This window comes from Raphanus sativus, chromosome 2 (assembly GCF_000801105.2).
Source record: "Raphanus sativus cultivar WK10039 chromosome 2, ASM80110v3, whole genome shotgun sequence".
In the NCBI taxonomy this organism is placed as follows: Eukaryota; Viridiplantae; Streptophyta; class Magnoliopsida; order Brassicales; family Brassicaceae; genus Raphanus; species Raphanus sativus.
In genome coordinates, this window is record NC_079512.1 from 31,261,397 (window position 1) to 31,283,569 (window position 22,173).

General features: G+C 32.4%; 3 protein-coding genes across 3 annotated transcripts; all 3 read right to left on the reverse strand.

The window, feature by feature from the left end:
• Nucleotides 1–701: 701 nt before the first annotated feature.
• LOC108839647 (protein MODIFYING WALL LIGNIN-2) lies at nt 702–2,330 on the reverse strand. Its single transcript, XM_018612401.2, has 3 exons — nt 1,982–2,330; nt 1,677–1,885; nt 702–1,213 (listed from the first exon to the last, which is right to left on the reverse strand). The coding sequence occupies exons 1-3, from the start codon at nt 2,069–2,071 to the stop codon at nt 862–864; spliced, it is 651 nt and encodes a 216-aa protein (XP_018467903.2). The 5' UTR covers nt 2,072–2,330; the 3' UTR covers nt 702–861.
• A 1,126-nt stretch (nt 2,331–3,456) lies between these two features.
• Nucleotides 3,457–7,908, reverse strand: LOC108839641 (long-chain-alcohol oxidase FAO4A). The gene is given in 6 exon segments (XM_018612396.2): nt 3,457–3,695; nt 3,698–4,699; nt 4,702–5,216; nt 5,218–5,375; nt 6,216–6,485; nt 7,591–7,908. Coding segments are annotated over 6 exon segments (2,304 nt in total). The 5' UTR covers nt 7,849–7,908; the 3' UTR covers nt 3,457–3,594.
• Nucleotides 7,909–13,734: 5,826 nt separating this feature from the next.
• Nucleotides 13,735–15,371, reverse strand: LOC108839646 (uncharacterized). Its single transcript, XM_018612400.2, has 5 exons — nt 14,922–15,371; nt 14,684–14,761; nt 14,363–14,444; nt 14,142–14,284; nt 13,735–14,020 (listed from the first exon to the last, which is right to left on the reverse strand). Exons 1-5 carry the CDS (start codon nt 15,210–15,212, stop codon nt 13,811–13,813), a joined length of 804 nt encoding a protein of 267 aa, XP_018467902.1. The 5' UTR covers nt 15,213–15,371; the 3' UTR covers nt 13,735–13,810.
• Nucleotides 15,372–22,173: the final 6,802 nt, after the last annotated feature.

A 22,173-nucleotide genomic window follows, 5' to 3' on the forward strand; every position in this document is an offset into this window, starting at 1 on the left:
ACAAAAAAAAAACTTCATCAACTACAGCCACCACCATCCGATTTAAGCGGTGGATATTTGAAGAATATCTAACCTGTGGGTGAATATCGTAGATCGTGGCACATATATCATTGACAAGTTCATCTGTGATTTTTATCTAATGAACTACCTTTAATATTTATGTAGTTTTTTGAGTGTTGTTAATTTTTTTTATCTAAAAACACTGGTAAGTCTCAGAAATATGTAAAGTCTGTATAGTCTTCTTCCATGATTTGTTTTCTCTGTTCCTCTTTTTTTTAGGTTAAATTTGGAAAGGTCATTGGTTGACTAGATATTGGTCCAGAGTGAATGCTTCCAGAGGTGTGAAGTCTTCTTTTCATTATCCATGCATGTTGTTGTATAGCCAGGCCCGGCTTAAAAAGCAAATGGGCCCTGTGCCTTAGTTTTTCTTTTCTAAATCAATGACAATTTAGAAATTAGACCTTTAATATATAAAACTAAAAAAAAATAAGTCCTAAATAGTAAGGAAAAATTGATTAAAAATGTTGGACTCTGAGCATTTGCACCATGTGCATTACCCTAGAGCCGGCACTGTGTATAGCCCTTAAATTAGCCAGAGTCATGTGGACCGTCAATAGTGGCTTGTGGGGTTATGATTGGGAACGAATCTTCCTACTTGGAAGTAAAGAACATATTAATACATAATTACTACTAAACACAAGTTGAAACTGACTCTTTATGGATCCTAAAGTGATCAACATTTAGTGTGCTTGTGCGGTGTTGTTGTCCACCAACATTTCCAATATAAAGACACTAATTATCCATCATATACAACTTTGTAAATATTAAAACTAGTAAATTCTCTTTTTTGATTCTTTTTATTTATATCCTGTCAGCAGTGGAAGGTGCTTCTTCCACAAAATAAATGACAGTTTCTGACTTGTTAGTTTGGTGATCATCATGGTTCTGCTTTTTTTCTTCTGATTTTGTTAGTTTTTGGTCTTGGTCTTTGATTACAACTGCCACAAGTTGTTGCTGTCGCTTCTTTACTTTGTTCTTAGTGGCTGATATAGTCAAGGCTCCTAATCCAAGGATGGCTAAGCAACCTGAGGCTGCAAAGACACCGTCTTTGACAAGGTAACAATCTTCTTCAAGCCATCCTACTCCGAAAGGCTGCGCTCGGCTCATGCTTATTGCAGTACTCAGAAGCAACACCACAACCACAAAATTTGACCTGATTCATAGCCACATAGGTAAGAACAAACCTCAAAAGATATTCAATTTCTATCTTATTATCATGTGGACAAAAACAAACAAAAACCGATTTTTGTGTAACCCAAAACATCCGAACCAAATCGTTTTAAGTTCATTGAAATTCCATATTTCATAAATCTCTCTATATATATATATATATATGTAAGAACATATAACCTTATTACATCAGTATATTATTCGAAATCATGATTTCTAACTAAACCTTAACGGAACGCTAGATACAACTAAATTCAATTTGTATCAAAACAAACCGACGTACAAAATGGTTTATTTGATCTTCAGTGTATAAGATCTTAAACCGGAAAAACAAACCGTAAATCAGATCATCAACACATAGTTTAAACTTTAAAGTCACCTCATTTGACAGTAGCCTTTTCAGTTACTTACGTTAGAAAAAGACAGTTTTGAGAGATATTTCTTACCAGGAGAGAATCAAAAGAACAGTGGGTAAAGTAAGATTATTAATCTTGCAACCATCTTCTCTTTTGATTCCTGTGCTGTGATTAAAGACAACTAAGTTTCCAACGATCTGAGCAATACAGAAGCAAAGAACAGCGACTATTCCGAGCCAAAAAGCATGGCTCCCCGGTATATAACAGTTCCTCTCTGTGTCCCATCGAATATCTTCTTTCTACAAAAATGGATATTTCAAAAAACTTGGGTTGATCGTTTTGGATTAAAGAACACTCAAAAGAAGATTTTTAATTGAAGTCAGCTTGCGTATTACCTTTGTTCTCTTGAACTCGGCTACAAAACATGTGATGAAGGAAACGAGACCAAGAAAGAAAACGACCGAGTAGTGAACATGGTTGGGCATAGTTTCTAATGATTTTTGTACCTTGTAAGATTTGTGGACGCACGTATATATGTATTACTCTGCAGCATAATGTTTAATCTTCTAGATCTTTGTCAACTACGTAAGAGTGGGAAAAGGGCAAGAAGCTGAATATTCTTAATTATATCAAATGATATTTTTCAAAACTATTTTGAAGGAAACAGATGATTACTTATACAGCACACATCTTAGAAATGTTTGGTTGTCTGAGAAAATTTCTCACAGAAATCTTCTTTCTCAACTAAATGAACATGGAAAAACGAAGGAATATTTTCTAATATTATTAAATGATAATTATTCTAAATCCATTCAAAGGAAATAGATTTTACTAATTAAAGGAGAGGTCAACGTTGATTATTCGGCCTTTATAAACAGAACAAAAAAGGATGACAAAGACCATGTTTATGGAGTATAGATAAGCCCTTCCCAAGTTGAAAACAAAACTTAATACGTTTTGCAGCTTTCTTTTTTAAAAAAATGAAAGTTTGAATTTGAATTTTCAATTGGCTACTAAGCTTAAAAACATTATCCACTTTCTCTTACCTTTACTTTCTTATTAATCAAATTGTTTACTAGTCTTTAATAGTAATAAGCTACCAATAAAATAATATCCTGAATTTAAATGGTAGTCACATTAATATAAGAACATTAATGAACTATATAGGTTTTCACATAAACTTTATTTTTTACGACGGTTTTCACATAAACTTATATCAGAAAATACGATTAACTATTACTGGTTAGTGGAAGGTAATTCATGCTGATTTCAAAAATCCATGGATTTGATTTTTCAAAAGATTTTCAAGGATTGTAACAATATATCATCTCATATTTATAGAATCCATATATTTTGTTGTGTAGAATGTCGTTAATTTTTTGTATATTAAATTTGTCTATCATTATTATGTGAAGTATTTCACAGAAAAGTGTTTCATAGAAAAATAATGTTTAGGTGTTATTGCTGTTGTGAAACTGTGCAATCACGTATCATTTGACAAAAAAGATTAGTCTTTTCATCTCAATTTTGAGAATACAAGGGTTAACTATAGTATTTTGAAAATCATGATTAATGAGTAAAATGTAAAGAATCATTGTTCCAATAACACCATATTTTGGTAGAATTACAAAATCAAAAAATACTCAACTTTTTGAATAACACAAGATTTATATAGAATTATAAAATCATTACACCAATAACACAAAACTTTTTCAAGATTTTAAGAATCATATCACCAATAACAACAGAATTTAGAAGTTCTTCAAATCTTTTACAAATCAATCCCCCACTAACCCCCCCCCCCCCCCCCCCCCCCCCCCCTCTCAGATTATAAATAAAAAAACTTAAAAGCCAGTTTCAGCATGGTATAAATAAAACAAGTAGGTATATATTCTCATCATAATTCAAGTAAAACTGTTAAACATAATAATAGGCTGTACATTCGTTGATATATTAATTTTCATAATTTCTATAAAACATTTAGTGTTAAAAAGATATTTTATAGTTTTTATTTCTTCCTCTTAAGAGCATCAAGAACATTAAGGCCAATACAATAAGCAATAGACTGAACGGTGACCATCGGATTAACTCCTAAAGCCGTCGGAAAACACTTGTGTCCGCCACAAATAAGCCTTCGACCTCCCAAGTCTCTCCCGTTGGCCTCACCGCAGATTCTTCTGGTCTAACTCCCATCCTACAACTTCCCATTTGGTGAGCTGAACACATCTGTCCTGACAAATCCTTCAAGCTCTTTGAACTCTCTTCTCTCACAAACCGCTCAATCTCTACCGCACTCGCTGTTCTAACGTTCAAACTCTTCCCTTCTGAGTTATGTGTCCCAATCTCCTCAGCTCCAGCCGCGGTCAGAATGTTCAAGACTCTCTCAAGACCCTTCTTCAGACTCTCTTCGTCTTCATTGTTTAAGTTGTACTCGATAGAACTCTTGGACTTGATTGTTCCGGTTCCTTTATCTCTCAAAAGCGTGAAAACGTGTGCGGTTCTTGAGAATTTGAGCATTCGGGTTTTGAACTCCTTGCTTGATGTCCAAGGAATGACCCCTGAGTACAACCCTGGATGAAGAGAAGGTGTCTGGATCACCGTTTCGCCATAAGAACGTTTCGTTTCTGCGTTCACAACGCTAGACATTGCGGTCATTATCCCTCCTTCGTAGCTCCTTTTTTTCTTCTCAGGCCATTCCTCCTCCTCCGGGAACCATCCCCAAGCCATAACCACCGGATGCAAACAAAGGTTTCTCCCAATGTTACCGTTCTTCAAACCGCTGCGTTTCAACAGATGAGGCGTTCTAAGCGCACCGCAAGCCACTATAGTTGTTTTAGCCTCCACTACATAAACGTCTTCCCCAAACGCAAACGCAATTCCAGTGGATGTCTTTCTCTTCTTCCAACCTTTGCCGTCGTACAAGACTTTCTTCGCCTCACAACCTGGAAGGATCAAACCATTGCCAGATTCAACTAAATCTACAAGCCAAGTCTCTGAAGTCCCCTGTTTCTGACCTCTCTTGCATCCCAAGCAACAAAACCCACAGTAATGATCCGATGGAGAATTCCTCGGAATATTCTTCACCGGTAACCCTAATTCTTCACAACCCTTCTCAAGATCTCATTATTAAACCCTTCTTCTAAAAACTCGCATTGAACACCCATTCTCTCACACACAACATCCATTGCCTCTCGATACAAATGGCTTCCGAACATTTCTAGTTCCGACTTTTCTGACCATTCCTTCATCACATGTTCTGGTGTCTTGATCGAGGCCGACCAGTTAATCGTTGAACCGCCTCCGACCGTAGACCCGGCGAGGATCACTACACTCATGTCAGTAGTCGCTAATAACCCACCGGATAAGTACATCTCATCGAGTGCTTGTCCTTCACGTAAAGAAAGATTGCTTCTAGCATAGTAGTTTCCTTTTTCCACCACCAAAACTTTGTAACCCGCCTTGGCTAACATTCCAGCCACCACTCCTCCCCCGGATCCTGACCCAACAACCACGGCATCACACTGGATTGTCATCACTGGGTCAGAAATAGATGATCTATTTTTAGTCCTCTCGTGAGTTGAAACGGTGAACCCGCGACCGTTAACTTCTTTGTCACGGCTTCTCTAGGGTTTTGAGATCGATGATGCCATTGTAAAGTGGTCCAAAGATCTCATCGTGTCTGTTCTTTTTAGTCGTCCTCTCATTTAGTTCTTCATGAACACTATGGTCAGCGCTGGGTCCATTGTATCCTATTGCTTTCCACGCCAGGTTATTTCCTTTTTCATCCACCTGGAATTATTTAAATAATTTTCAAGAATTAACTCTTTTGGTAATTATTTTTTATATCAAAATTGACATTTCTTCTCGAAAAAAGGTAGCAAGGTGACAATCATGCTTTATTAGGTACGAATTTTCTTTGATAGACAATTGTCGACATCACAGGTACATCTATGGGCCATATATATTAAACTTATTACCATATATGGTTAAAGAATTATTTTTTACATTTGGAATCAAAACTCAAGAATTTAATTTTTCTTTTAATCTTGAGAAACACACCTTACGCCTGAATGCGTATATGTATTTGGATTTGGTTAACCAAGATTAAATGTCCAGTCAGGCGTCAGGTCAGTATATAATATGTTTCGTCAGTTATTTCTTTTTCTTTTTAACACATGTATTTAAATGAAATGTGATAGAGATTTAAATTAAATGTGATAAAGACTAATGTTTAATTCTTTGAATTAGATGGATTTAACCTTTAAAATGTGAGAATATAAAACATATTTCTTCGTTCGTTTCATAAAAAATGTCATTTTAATATTTTCACATAAATTTTAAAAATGGTTAAAATGCATTTTTGTTTTTAATAGTTACAACTATATAATCAATAGTGTTTGAGAAAAAAAATTTTTTTGATAAAACAATACATTTTACAATTAATATTAAGCTATATATATTATAAATTAATATTCTTTGTATAACAAAAAAATCATTTTTATCAAACACAAAAAGCAAATCTTATAGGAACATAGGGAGCATATGTATATGTAAAGAAATAAAAATTGAACTATTAAAGCAATAAAAAAATTGTGACCAGAAACTAAGATTTAGAGTTAAAATGTTTACCTGAGTAAAGAAGACAAAGGCAGTTATAAGTTTGATGGACCTAAAGAACATTCTAAGGAGTAGGAAATAGCTTGAAGCCCAGTTGAGCAATATCTCTTCTCTCTGTCTCTCCGACAGACGGCAGAATCTTCGGAAGTAAGGATACTCGCCGGTGAAACTTCTCCGACCACACAAGACAAGACTTCCAATCCAAGTGGAGAGAGACCACAGTCCTATTCTTAAAATCCACTTTTTTGGATGGTGAAGTCTCTTGCTCATTAACCTTGCCACCTATTGTTGCGAATTTATGACATAATAACAAAACGTTAAAGAAAAAATACTTTTGAAAAACGAAGATAAATAATTTTTGTTTACTGTTTTACTTTTTTGGCCAAATCACTTATGACAAGTAAAAAGGACCTCTGAATTGGTCCGCGTAGTAATATTAACACCATATAGTATTATAATATATTCTATAGGAAAGAAATGGAACTAATGTCGCAATCGATTTTGAGATATATTTAGTTGTACTAGAAATCTGTCTGCCATATACTTTAACTCGAGTATGAAATTTTCTGTTGTCATCTTAAGTATTGATTATTTATGTAGCGATGAAATGGCTTATTCAAATGCATGGCAACAATTAACATATCTAAGATTGTTGTTACAAAAAAGCTACTGCATGCTATCATGCTTTATTCAAACAAATCGTTTAATTCATTTATGGATAGTTTGAGCTGTAAAAACAGCTTAAAGCTTTTTAACGTTGTCGAAGTCGGATATGAGTCACCTTTTTTTTTGTCATTGAATAGAATATGAAAATAGTAGCAGGGAACAGATCCCCAACGTGCCCTACGAAAGAAGTTTAACGTTTTGTACCAAGCAAGATTACAAGAAAATGATCCTGAAGGAGCTGAACCAAAAAAAAAAAATACAAACCAAACACACTTAACTTATGATATGTCCTGTAACTTTTCATATTGTTTATATATACTGTTAGAAAATTATTCCAGTTTATGATTTGTTACCTAAAACTTAAGAAAAGCAAAAGGCAAATTAAGTTCATTTTTGGGTATTAATGGTAAACTAAGTTCATTGTTTGTTAAAAAAAAATCAGCAAACGACTGTTTCAAATCAATAGAATTTCAAATCACTCAAAACGTATGTTATATTCTCTCTTTTTTTTTTGTAATAAGGATTAGCTATCAATATATTAAAATGCAAGTATAGATGTAATGTAACATATATAGTTGGTATCTTTTTGGGGTCAAAATATAGTTGGTAATACACAGTGTCTATATATATACAATTGTATGCTCATGCATGTGTGTAGCATGCTGCATGTGTCATTGCGGATGTATGTAAATGCATGTTTGTATATATATGAAACACTTACGCGATCGGGGGTTCCGGTATGAGAAGCGGAGGCGGAGTAATATCCAGCGACGCCGTCATCTAGGTGTCCTACTTCAGAAGCGTCGAGCGAAGGTATTAGAGTATCGCAGATCGCAACAAGAGATTCCATCTCACGCGCCGTCATTGAGTTTGCATAAACCTTCCTCGTTTCATCTTCCTGCTGGAGACCTCCACATTCGACGTCGAATGTTGGTTCCGTCGAATCTTTATGAAGGCAGGTTTTGTTTTGATATTCCATTAACTCAAGATTTTCTTTGTTGTTTCTTAAAAAAGATTTCTTTTGTTATTGTGACTGGTAAAGTATGTGTGTTATGTGTTTATATAGAAGAGCAATTAAGGGCTATCATACTAAAAGAAATGTGTATACATACGTATATGAAACTAAAAATATACTAACGGAATGTATAGTATTCGGGCAAGTCATAAATTCATGAACCATATCAAATAAGTTTGGTACCAGCAGGAAAATTCGGATACCGGCAAGAACACAGGTTTGGGTCCGGCCGGTTCTATTAGACAAACTAGTGAAACTAATTCAATTATTTTATTAGCTTTTCATGATTTAAGAAAACACAAGAATCTCATCTATCAGCAAAAATGTATTTTTCCATCCCCAGTATTTTGTGTCTTGCCTTTTTATATCCAAACAAATCGTATATGCAAAATCATATCCAAACTTCAATCTGTAGCATGAAAACTTACTTTAATTAACATTGCGTTAGTCATTATGTTAGATAAAACAACATTGTTTTGTAGTAAGGAAATTTCTAAAAGTTACATTTGTTGGAAATAGAACCATGGTCCCGTATAAATATACAATCTTAATTACCACTGTGGTATGACACTTTTATTGTTTTTAATATATTTAAAACACTTCTACTTTGATTTGTATAGTCTAAGGGAAAAGTTATTTTTGTTTACAAATTATAAATAGAAAAAATTAAAATTGTATCAAGATTTTATATATTTCAATTTTTACAATCTTAAAGTACTAAATAAAAATAAAAATGATATTTCATAAGTTATTCAATCTAATTTAAAAATGACATTTCTCAAATACTTATCTTTTCTAAATATTTAAATTTAAAATCTATATATAATAGTGATATAATTTTTTCTTAAAAATCAAAACTTAAATTTAAAATAAACAATGTACACAAATCTAAATAAAATTATATACAAACTTAAGAAAAAAATATGTTTATTTGATATAAACCTAATACATAGTTAAGTTTTATATACAACATTCAGAACTTTTTTCTTAATCTTATTAAAATAAAATTACAAATAAGAAATCACCAACTACAACTTATTTACAAGAAAATGTCGCTGAATCCTAATTTTTAGCATTTATTATATTTTTCAAATTAAAGAACCATAAAACATATTTACATTGATTTTTAAACCAATCTAATTTATTAAAATATAAGTACAAATAAAAAATCTCTCTTAAAACTACCACTTATTTACAAGTAAATTGCATTGAATACTAAGTTTAGCATTATTATCTTTTTGTCAAATTAAACCACCATAAAAATATTTTAAATTATTTTCAAACTAACTAACGTAAGAACATAAATTTAAAATAAACAATTAATAAACATGAAAAATAACTAATGATATATTGATTAGGTAAAAACCTTTAAACCATGATAAATTTTATTTACATATATTAATGTTTTATTATTAATTACTAATTAATAAACATGACAAAACAATCATAAAGCTACCTAAATCAATTTATGTATATATTTTCTAAATTTAGAACAAATATTGTTTTAAAGCTATATAGTTATATTTTCATTATATATTAGTAATAACCAAAAAAAATAAGTAACATAAAATAATTATTAATATAATATATATATAAATAAACTATAAATTAATATGTATTATTTTAAATATATTTTCATATAAATAATATACCAATGTAAATTCAATATGATAAATTTTGAAAGTATAAAATATATAGTACCAGATTTTAAATAGTATATAAATTTTTATCATACATTATCATATAAAATTGATCCATAAAAAAAATGTAAATACATTTGTATGGATGCATGAGTCATATTCTAAAAAATATGGGTGATACAATTGACGGTTTACAAAACAAACTAAAAAATTACTTAATATAAACTATAAAAATTTATGTTTAAAATGTCTTATTAAACTATTATATTCTTACGTAATTTTGTATTTATTGGATATTATCTGACCAATTGAATTATACAAAATTGTATGTTTTGTTAATTTCCATCGAATTTATGTATTTTATGATACTTTTTTTTAATGTCAATGTTCTTGGTTAAAACAAGTTTTACATATGGAGTATATACTATACCATGGATAAAACATGTAATACAAGCACTTAATTTACTTATTGACATAACAAAGGTTTATTTGATGTTATAGGTACTAAGAAAAGGATAATTCTCTCAATAGCTAACTTTAAGTTTTGTCACAAAAATAGTCCTAAAAATAAAATGACCAAAATAGTTTTTTTTTTTGAATTTTTTTTTTTTTTAAATTTGAACATATTCCTAAAATTCTATCCCTTAACTTTAAACCCTAAGTCTTAGATTAATTAGCTTAAGGGTTATAAATGCATATTTATCCTTCAATAAAAACTTCTTTTGATTATTTTCCTCTTTATGATATTATTTTGTGATAAAAACTTTAAAAAAATTATATACAGAAATTTCTGAGTATTGACAAATGAGATAACCTAGTGAACAAAATAGAGGTTTGGGAAAACATCGTTTAGAAAATTATACAGTAACGCATATGGAAAAATATCAATATATTAAAAACTATATCAATTATATGAAACACGTGACAGTATCTCTAAACTAGTATAGTTTATATTACTAACATTGTAAACCTAAGTTTGAAATCCAGAAAAAAAAAAGTTTGAAATCCAGAAAAATGTGTCAGACTTTTTTACATCAAAAAACTTATTTGAGATGCAGATCATAATATATATATATGTGTGTGTGTGTGTGTATATATGTATCTAAATGATTAAAAACAAAATGAACACATTAATTAAACATTCAAAATGTAATGTAATACAATTAAAAAACATGTAATAACAAGCTAAATATCATCTGAAGTTGTCAGGTTACAAGACAAATATTTTATAACTAATGAAATTGTATTGATGGTGTGAAAAAAAAACAGTGGTCATTAACTCAGCTGGGTATCAGAGGTCCTCGGTTCAAGTGATTTTGAAACGAAACTAATATTACATGACGTGGTTTCGAATCGGGGGAGCTAGGGCACCCAAACCTCCTGGTAATTCGAAAGAAAAAGATGAAACATAACACATATTAATTCATTGATTTTATCATGTGATTCATCTAATTTTTTATTTTATTATTTTTGTTCATACAATGAATGGTCATGTAGTAATATACTGTTGTGTAGTTTGCAATCATTTTTTTAACTGGAAAAAAATGTTTAAAGATTGTTTACAATGGAAATGAAAGGGAAAGAAGTTGCTATCAACAATTACACAAATATATTGGTCTAACATTTTAATGATCAAAGCTGATTTTCACACAAAATAAAAATAGAAACGAATAAAAGTCTAACACCTTGATATTTTAATTGTTGGAAGCCGTTGAGGCTGATTCATACATGTGAATTAATGTGGCCAGATATGTGTGGTAATAATGTTTTGAAAAATAAAAATGTTCATGAATGTGATAGTATCAATAAAGTCCAGAAATCACGAAAGGACCCAACGACTGCATAATCTGAGTATCAAACAAAAGAATTGAATGTAGAAGACAATAGTGACGGTACAGTTAACAATACCTGTCTTCCATAATCATATCATTCATTATGTTTCCGATTTACGTCCAGATTTGGTGTTATATTTTTTCCTTTTTACGTAAATTATATAAGTGCATTGATAGCATCGATTGTCCAACGCAAGTTGACGTTGGGGTAGATATGGTATTTAATAAAAGTTATGATCTCAGATCAAGCGTGTAAAAGTGAACCTCTAGGGACTCATTCCTTTTAGATTCACCCACCAATAAAATTTAATTATTTGAAATTTGATATCTATTAAAAAAACTAAATAATAAGAATTTAGTGAAATAGAATTATGTTTTTAGATAAATAAAAATAGTAGCAATTATCAAATTTTTTTTTTAAATATTTATAAATCCGTCGGCAAATACTAAACTTTAAACTCTAAATTCTAAATACTAAATCCTAAACCCTTGGAGAAAAACATGAACCCTTGAGCAAAGTCTGAACCCTTCAGCAAATCCTATTCCTTAAACCGTTAATCTTAAACTCTAAAAAACCCTTAAACCTTTAATCATAAACCATAATATTAAATCCTAAATTTTAAACACAAAACCCTAAACCCTAAACTCCTTGACAAATACTAAATTCTAAACTCTTAATCCTAAACATTAAACCATTTTGGAATTTAAGATTTAGGGTTTAGTATTAGGGGTCATGATTTAGGGTTTACGATTTAGGATTTAGTTTATGATTTAGGGTTTTGTTTAAATTTAAGGTTTAGGGTATAAGATTTACCCAAGGGTTCAGGCTGACCCCCAAAGGTTTAAGGTTTAATATTTAGAATTTAGGGTTTAGTATTTGCCGACAAATTTATCAATATTAAAAAGAAATCTTTTTTTTTTGATAATTACTACTGTTTTTTATCTAAAACATAATTTTGTTTCACTAAAACTTTATTATTTAGTTTTCATCTTTTAAAAATATCAAATTTTTAATAATTAAATTCTATTGGTGGATGAATCTAAAAGTTCACCCTAAGGATTGAACCTAAGTTTTGTTCGTCGAGAAATACCCACTAAGTACGGGTAAGGTTTACTCACAGGAAGTTCTTAGTTCTGATTTTTGTAAATTTTATATTTAATCAGAAATGCATCACTGTGTATTTTGTTTATAGTTTAGTAATAGATAACAAGCTATTATAAATTATTCATTCGCAATCAATATATAAACCGTAAAAACATGTATTTCCCCTTTTCTGTATTTTCTTTGTAATTTTCAAGTTTGACTAGTGTTTATTCTCAACAATTGTGGATAAGATGGATCAAAGCATATCTATTCGAAAAAGGTTTAATGTGGTTATTAGGAGAGAACATTTATTGGATGTGGAAGAAAATGGCGACGTTTTTCACAAGTGGACATAAGAAATGGCAGAAATAATTCATTTCGGTATGACTTACGGTTGAAACAGGATCGTCTAAAAGAGCTTTTAGGTGATTGTGGTTCAATTGATTAACTCATTGCAGATGGCTCAACAGTAGAAGAAGTTTTCCAACGTCATATAGGCAAAAGAGACATCGGGACTTACAACTACTAAACGAGATTGAGAGGATAAAAAGTATTGCAATGCCTGGGAGGAGGAGGATAATACGTTATGTAGATGAAAAGAGGAAAGATACAAGAACAAGTTCTTATTCAAGGAAATTTGGAGATCCAATTCGTAATTTACCTCACACGCGACTGGATAGACTGTAGATGAGTATGGTTCTCCCATGTCACACTAAAACACTTGGTCTACTATTTGATTACAATGCACACAATAGAAAATTAACAAGTGAAAGAATGTTTTAGCAAAAAAAAAAAAAATAGTGAAATAATGATGATGTAGAATGTGAATGTGTTGCGTTCTGTATTCTGATCCGCATAAGACTTGTCAACACCTTTTTTGCCAGCCAATTTGGGATCTGCTAGTTCGCAGGATTCTCAAAGAGTAAGACAAGGTAATGCAGGTCATGTTCGCACCATTCATTTTACATATTCAAAACACAAGAAAAGACTAAAAGTAATCTTATTTTTCTTAAATGTCTAAACTCTAGATTCGGATTCTTCGAGTATGGATGCAGTACATGTATAGGCCAAAGAGAATGTGAAAATTTACTTTTTTCATTTATTCGTTGTTTCATTGGCTCATTTTTGTAACTAGCTACTCTAAAAAGTAATACTTCATGTAATACATGCTTTGACTGAATATATTTTACATATTCAAAACAAAAGAAAAGAATAAAAGTAATCTTATTTTTCTTAAATATCTAAACTCTAGATTCGGATTCTTCGAGTATGGATGCAGTGCATCTATAGGCAAAAGAGAATGTGAAATTTTACTAAAACATTATACACATCATACAAAGTTTCATATGTTTAAAGGCAACGCTATTAGCTCAGTGTGAGCCATTGAGCCTAGAGAGCAAGAAGAGACAAGCCGAAGAAAGAAAGATAGAAGCAGAGATACATAGCAAGTCGGCGACAGAAGTTATAGCAACTTTCCTGCTCTTGTCGAACAAACCAATCAACAGTAGCATCACTATAACATGTCCTAGCTTCGTTTTGAGCTCACTAACTGTTTTCACCTCTAACCATTGAGGTCGCTCCTGACGAAAACAACAATAAAACATTGCAAAACTTTTAGCATGAACCAAAAGAAAAGAAAAACGAGATTCTTGATCCATTATAAATCTATAAGAGTTAAAAGAAGAAAAAAAGAGGAGCAACCTTTAAGGGGAACATGCCAAAGAGACTCGATCTATTGGAAACATTATCGTGTGAAATAGTTTCTGAAGTCGTGAGGTTGCTAATGAACAGCTCGTAAAGTCCCATTCCAAAGACTAACATCACAGTTCCTAGAAGATATGTATCTACAAATATTGTGCGTATCCATCAATTTCATAGTAACAAAGTTTTGTGCATATAAACATAGTTGAACAAACTCTCACCTATAGCTTCTACCAGAAGTAAAATCACCTTCCCGCGATTCACAGTGTACTGCACAAACGAGTCTGCCACGTACTGACATCCCTGCACCCATCAAATGTTTAGAGGGACAACAAAAATAGAAGTTTAAAAGCATTGTGTGTTTCTTCTTCTGTGAGATGCAAATAGAAAGATATATTTACACACTGAAGAATTCAAACACTCATGATGATGTCTTTTACAAGCAAGACATGAGCTAGCAGCTATGCACATTCGATGCTGTTTCACCAAAATTGTAGCCAAAACAGAGAGAGGGGAAGGAGAGAAGCTGGAGTGGCTTTTACCTTGATGAAACACAGAACCGAACCGAAAAGAGATCCTAATGTTCCAAGAAACGCCATGAATCGACATGTATAAATGACCTGCAAGTTTTTTTTTAAAAAGATAGTAGAGGATCAAGCATCCTAATGTAAACATGTGACTCAGGTTTCAAACACTAAAAAGATCGATCTCAGCTCCAAAATATAAAACCTAAAGTGAATGACATTTTATGGATTAAGTGGAATCGATCACCCTTTTTACCTTCTCAATCCCCTCTTCTAAAGCTTCCAACTGATTCGAAGAATTCGATGTCACAGCCGCCGATGTAGAACTAGACGCCACGGGAGAAGAAGAGAGCGACCTCCCCGGAGAACTTAAGCTCCAAGCCAATCTCTTCGTCGGCAAATTCAATCCACGTGAGCTTGATTTGACAAGTCTCTTATCGATCGGAACGAAATCACGACAGCCGTGGAAGATCATTCCCGAAGGCGACGGCGGCGCGGTGACAGCATTATTAGCGTTTATGGTCCTGCAAGGAGAAGTTGTCGTCATGGCTGCTAAAAGGGAACGGCAGAGTCGTTGTTGAGTCAAACCAGGTGAGGGGAGAGAAGAAGAAGAAGAAGAAGAAGAAGAAGAAGATAGTTAGAGATTTGAGAGACGTGTTAGGAGACAGGAGATTAGTTGTACGGTCTCTTACGAATCCACTTGGACGAAGTGATTTTTAACGGTAATGATTGATGAAAACTATAAACACTTTTCTTTCTTTTTTTTTAATCACGCGGGTAATTTCTATAAATATCTTTGTACAATCCAAACGCAGACGCGAGTTTCCGCAAAACTTTTGTGACTGCGTTCTAATTCTAAACCATCTATTTTCTTTGGTTTCCCGGTTTACTGATTACCGGTTTAATTCTCCGAAAATTATTACTAAAGTCATACTATATGTGTCCTTTCCTTGGTATAGTCTCAGTATTCAAACTCAATTTGAGAATGAATTCATATGATTTTTTTTTCCACTTCCCGGCTTACATGTTCATACGACTCAAATATTTTATTCTTCTTGAAGTTAACCAAGGCTGAATATTCGTTTTTGGCGAAGAGATGTCACACAACTTTTCTCCGGAAAACTTTATGGCTTACATGTGGAATCGATCTCAACGGCTAAGATTTCTTAAGTTTAGGTTTAGCCAACAGTACATGTTACAAGAAGAATGACACTCTTCTCTGGTCCAAGCAACAATCGGATGATCTTGACCGCCTGGGCGGCTAATCTCGTAGCCAACAATCCGACACTACCCTCTTATAATCTTAAGGCTATATTTTGACCAATATCTGATAAACTAAGAAAGGTCTTTTTACAAGAATATACAAACGGTTCATTAAAAATTTGGGGGCTTCCAGATACTAGAGTTTATGGTCTTATGATATTTGGGTTGGCCAATATGTTTCGTGACAACTGCATCAATATGTATTTTTCTCTTCAAACTTCCATTAAGTAAGAATCATTCTGTTTAGTGTGCTTTGATTCATAGTTTTACATCCCACGCTCATATATATCAACCTTCTCTTATCCGTGTCACATTGGACCCAACCCATCACCACAACAAGTTAGCTCCTGCATGTTTTTATTCTTTATGCTCTTGTATCTGAAACTTATTTTGAGACTCGACTTGTCCATACTCGGGTTCATAGCCCTACCAAACGTTTCCTTTTGTTCCAATGTTATCTTTGTGAAAATGCAATCAGTGTAACCAACGGTATTTAGTCCCTGAACGAACTAAACCTGACTTCCGAAGAACCAAAATACTTAGAAATAATGTTGCGGCATTCACGGGACTTATCTAAAGTTCTCAATTAAAAATAAACAAGAGAAATTTGCTGAGATCTTTCTAGATATTCTTTTTCATTAATTAAATGATATAAAACTTACATATTCAGAAGTGTTGCAGAGAAAAATATGGAATGTGAAAAATTGTTAAATTTGAGATGGAGACTTATAAACTGTCGGCGCCGTAAAAGACTGCAAAATACCATTATACATTCACATACATCGGTCTAGAATCGATACCATGAAATAGTCTGTGCACATTTGTCTATTATCACAGAAATAGAATCTGATTCTCCTTTAATTTCTCTGTATTTATTATATATATTCCCACTAAAGCTATTTAGTCTTTATATAATCATAAAGAACCTCAACGTGAAAATCTGGTGATCATAAATGTTTACGAATATAATACCAACCTTTTGAATATCCTCTGTTGTGATGTTTCCGAATATTCCGGTTTAAAGAGCACAAAATTAAGCTTTATTAATTGATTTAATTATGGAGTAATTTAGGGAAAGTAGTTAACATCATCAGTATTCTCTTTCGGCATATCCTTATCCATTGTTCATTCTTCAATGTTCAGGGCCTTCAGGCACTCTCTTACAAGTTTACACTCTACACCATGTATAGTGTAAATTAAGTGGTACAATAAGAGATCAACTGTACATAAATTTATAATATGCGTTTGCCAGGATCGTTCGTAATTGGTACACTCTCTGACTCAGTTTATAACAAATTATCGTCGTATTCGTGTATGAGAGAGTGGACATGTAAGATATAATCGTTCATGAGTTTTTTTTTCTGTAAAAGAATATCGTTCAGGAGTTTAGATTACCGTATAGAAGATAGCTAAAATTACCAAATCAGGAGCAAATATTTTTAGCACATGTAGATTAAAGTTATATTTTACCATACTATAAAAGAACTTAAACTTTATAGATTCGAATCGGCTGTAGACTGTAGCTTAACGTGTTGATAGTTTCGTATTACAAATGGTTAAACGCTAAAGCTTACAAACGAGATATTATTATTGTTTTCTTTCTAAATACTCTCTTGTTTAAAAAGAAAGATCTTTGAACATAGGAAAAAGGGAAATTGCACCGTATAGCGTCCAAACAAATTATAACTAAGTCACTGACCAATTACCCTATCTTTTTTCTATTCCCCTTGAATTATATGTATTATTGCCGTATTACCCTTGGAAGAAACTGGGAAAACCTGCTAAAAATAAAAATAAATTAAACCCACCTTTTAGGTAAGACATCGTGGCTCTTCAAGAATCACACATTTTCTACACAGTAACTCACAATCAGTAAAAGAGGAAGAAGTTGAATAGTTTCACATCAGAGTCTCGTCTCTTCTTGTCCCATACTTTACTACGGCGAGAATTTCCGTAAGAGAAGTCGTTTTGGGTGAGAGATCGTCTGCGGCGAAGTAAGTAGTTGTCGAAATCACAAGACGACCCGAGGAAGTGAACCGGCGATTAGATTTCCGGTCTCAGTAATCAATTCGAGTTGATATCTCGATTTTCAACCATGTAACCATATCGTAAGTTTCTTTTTGGTTTAGGCTTGAAATTTTCTCAGTTTGTCATACTCATCTGTTTAATGCGAAGGGGGATAGTGATTTTGGTATGAAAAATCATTTTTTGCGATAAAACAAGTTTAGTTCTATATGAAATTGAGTATCTTATGGAACATGTGCTATTTGAAATGGAAAACTTAGTTTTAGAGACTGTTTATGTGTCATTCCATTCATCTGCTATTTATGAAGAATCGTATCAGAACTAATATACAATTTGCTTTCCATTCCATCTGACCATCTGTTTCATTCCATATATATAAATTATATATTATATTAGATGGTATAATTCTAATTGCATATGTTACTTTTTCACTCTCATATGCTGTTTTGGATTGACACAAATAAATATTTAACCTAAGCATAAAGTAATTCATATACTAGTAAACTAACATGTGTCTTCATTTTCATTTTGTTCTTCAGGTATGACATGGATGAGTTCGAAGGGTAATAGTATTTCTATACTATTTTTATGAAATGGAACGGACTGTTTTTCTTTCAAATTTGGTTCTTATCTTATTTGTCATGTTTATTAATATATAATGTACTACTTAGTAAGTTATATTTCATTTGATACTTGAAAGAGAGGATTCAATCTTGTTTGTTGTTGTTTATCTTTATTTCTTTCGCCACAATCAATCTGAAGTTGGTGTAAGCATTATCTCTTTCAATGCAATCATAAACACTTCAAAATGGAACAATATATATATATATATATATATATTGTGCTATATCATTTGTCACCTTTTCTATTCTATATACTCCTTTAGAATTGAAATACATGTTATTCGCATTTCGAAATTGAGTTTAGTTTATAAGAGATTGTGTTTGACATTGGATTAGGGTTTATATTTCCATGTAGGGTTTAGTAATTAGTGGTTAGGGTTTACTTTATGGAAGATTGAGGTTGACATTGAACTATGGTTTATATTTCCGTGTAGAGTTTAGTGATTAGTTGATAAGGTTTAGTTTATGTATGATTGGGATTGACATTGGGGCAAGAATTATCACCTTCCATGAAGGCATAGCCATATCAACAATATGTTAAGATGATTTTTAGATTGTAACAACATTTTTACCTTTTCTATTCTATATGTCTTATGTAGAATGGTAATGTATCCTCTCTTTCGTAAGTTACTACCAATTCACCTCTATAATATCATGAACTTCATCACCTATATTATTTCGGCTATAAAATTTGTTCTTTCTCTTATCATGCACTCCATTACAAAAAGTAATAGTGAACATTATACTCATGATCGATAATTTCTATTTCATCGGCTTCAAATGGAATAGTTTTGGAACCAATTAGTCATATACTACGCCATTAATATGGATTAACATGGAATTGACTGACAGTATAAATAAATGGGATACACTATTTAATTAAAAGTGTTGTATAGTATCCACACATTTTACAGTGAAGAATGTGTGATTCGAAATAAATCTGATACGTACATTGTGTTTCGATAGGTGATTGTAAGTATGCCACAAAAATATCTACGTCACTTTTTTTTACTTACAACTGGATACCTGTTAAGGAAAAGGGTAAAACCGGATGGTTTATGGCGCAAGTGTCTGACATTACATTATTTCAAAATCATAGTCATTCACCTAATTTGCTTCTCAAATATAGCTAGTACGCAAATAAGCTCTAGGAAAAAAAGATAAAGCAACAAGGCTATTATTTACATCATAAGTCAAAAGTGGAAGACGCAGAAGAAGTCCACGTGACATGTACAGATCACGCTCACGTGGGTTAACTGTGGAACCACGTACGAGTGAGAGTGATGATGGCTTTTTCCGTAATTTCCATTCCATTAAAAAGGATAAAAATCTAGGTCGGAAAATTCATATCTCCACCATATAAATCCACAGTATGAAAAGCGAAGACCTCTTAAAAATAAATACACGTGTCAGAAGATGAATGGATTATTACATGTAATAAATACCCTACACATTTAGGCTAAGGTTGTCTTCGTTTGATAGGGTTCTAACATTGAGAAACACTATTTCCCTATTTACAAAACCTAAAGTTCTACTTCTTCTCTTTCTTCTGCTTTCAGATTTGTAGAGAGACAGAAAGGTTATGATAGAGTCACCGTCAGGCTCGGATTCGCTTGGTGCAGGTCGGGACTAATTCGCTGACACAGCCACGTGGCTCTTTTCCTTATTGGTTTGTGAGCAGGGATTGGATCCCGCCTTGCATCAACTGAATCGGAGCTCCCATGGTGAAAACAAAAACCAAAAATCCGTTCAGATCTGGAAGAAATATATATTATTATTATCTTCATCAATCTCTGTTTTTTCTCTTGCGTAAAAGTTGAAGTATCTATAGTAAAGCTCCGTGATATTGCCCTATGGTTTAACAAACTTCAGATTTTGTTAGAATCTGAAGAACGTTTAAATTCAAGATCTTAAGTTAGTGTTGATGTAATCACTTCTTGATTCAATCTGTTCCAAAAGTTAATTCTTATGGTCCTCTTATTTATAAGGGTAGAGATGATGATAACAAAGAAGAGCTCTGTTCTTGAGAATCTTAGGTTTCTGGTTGGTTTTACTTTTGGTTCTACTCAGGTTCCCTGGTTCTTTTGAATAGGTTTTTGACGGTGAGATTCAAGAAGATTGCCGACTTAATTTGTTAAAAGTAAATTAGTCAAATCTCATTACCTAAATTGTTAAGACTAAAATAATAAATGGTGTGTGTGATGTACAATTACTAGTTATATAACTAATAAAACTAGTTGGCCTGGTCATGTATTTAATATCTAAGTTGGTTGGTTGTTTGACGATGCAATCTCATTTGCAGAGCATTCATGTTTTATTAGTATCTCTTGATTCTTTACACACCTTTTACTTTGGTCTAGATTGCAATGTGTACTCTCACTAATGCTAACTGGATTTGAGCAATTTGGTCAAAAAAGTTCTATGTTTTTGTCAATGTGCAGGTACCTTACTTTTCAGCTGCTCCTCTTTAGTCTTTTTTTTTTAATTTCTTTCTTTCTTTTTGATGTATTTTAAACATTATTATAGTGTAATAAATATAATTGAAGTAAATCAGTTCTGCAAGATCTTACTTCCAATTGATGATGGCAAAAGATTCTTCTCCATTTTATAGATTTTTTTCAGCTAATTCTATGCAGCATATGTGTAGCATACTCACAAATGCTTAATCTGAATAAAATTAATCAACTAAAAATCAATAGAAACAAAAAAACACACCTCTTCTATTTATAAACACAAAAATAACCAAATTAAAAACACACCTTACAATAAATTGAAACCAAGATTGAACCTTCTAATAAGTTGTGTCTGGCCCGAAAATGTTTTAACTTTGTAACGAGTATGCTGTGTATTTATGATGTAGCATAGAAGAGTGTTTGATCTTTTACAAGCAAACAAACAAGAAAGCATCATGTGCTTCAAGCTTTTTCTTGTCAGGCCCTGAAGTTTCACTTTCAAGCTCAACCCCAAACCTCTATATTATGTATAGAAACATTCAATTCCATATTTACAATCCAATCTTATTTCATCTTTTTGGACTCATTAATACAGAATAACCCATTTTTCTTTGGTGCTGTTTCTGTTTTTACTTTTTTGTAAATAAAAGAAACTGCTTCATTCTCTGATTCCACATTTCGGATCTCACCACCTGAGCAAATAAGAAGACAGATCTCGTTACATCAACTGATGATGTTGACTGTTTTCTTCCTTTCCGCTATGCTTCTCTAAGAAGGTTCATCTATGTCTTGATTTAGGTTCTTGATGTCTCTTTTCTTAATATATTTGATGAATGAAAGAGACATCTCAATTATTCATGCTGATGATCTGTTCTTACACAACATCATAATGGTTGTGAAATGTTAATTGCATGGGTGTGACACTTGCTCTTAAATGGTAATTGCAGGGTGTATCCGCTGTGTCAGAGACAATAGGAAAGAAACCCCCCCCCCCCCCCTTACCTGAACGACACTGATGAGGCAGCCATGAAGTTTGAAGCGTCTGATATCAAAATCACCACACAAGAGAAGACTCTACTGTTTCCAGCTTCAAGAACTTGATCAGTTTCATAGACTACAAAGCAACAACTCCTAATTCTTCCAG

Coding starts and splice junctions, on each gene's coding strand:
- LOC108839646 (XM_018612400.2), bottom strand. CDS start 15,212: ATGACGACAACTTCTCCTTGCAGGACCATAAACGCTAATAATGCTGTC. Junction 14,762..14,921: donor TAGAAGAGGGGATTGAGAAG/GTAAAAAGGGTG, acceptor AAAAACTTGCAG/GTCATTTATACATGTCGATT. Junction 14,021..14,141: donor TTGGCATGTTCCCCTTAAAG/GTTGCTCCTCTT, acceptor TGTTTTCGTCAG/GAGCGACCTCAATGGTTAGA.
- LOC108839647 (XM_018612401.2), bottom strand. CDS start 2,071: ATGCCCAACCATGTTCACTACTCGGTCGTTTTCTTTCTTGGTCTCGTT. Junction 1,886..1,981: donor CCGAGTTCAAGAGAACAAAG/GTAATACGCAAG, acceptor CCATTTTTGTAG/AAAGAAGATATTCGATGGGA. Junction 1,214..1,676: donor GTTCTTTTGATTCTCTCCTG/GTAAGAAATATC, acceptor GCTATGAATCAG/GTCAAATTTTGTGGTTGTGG.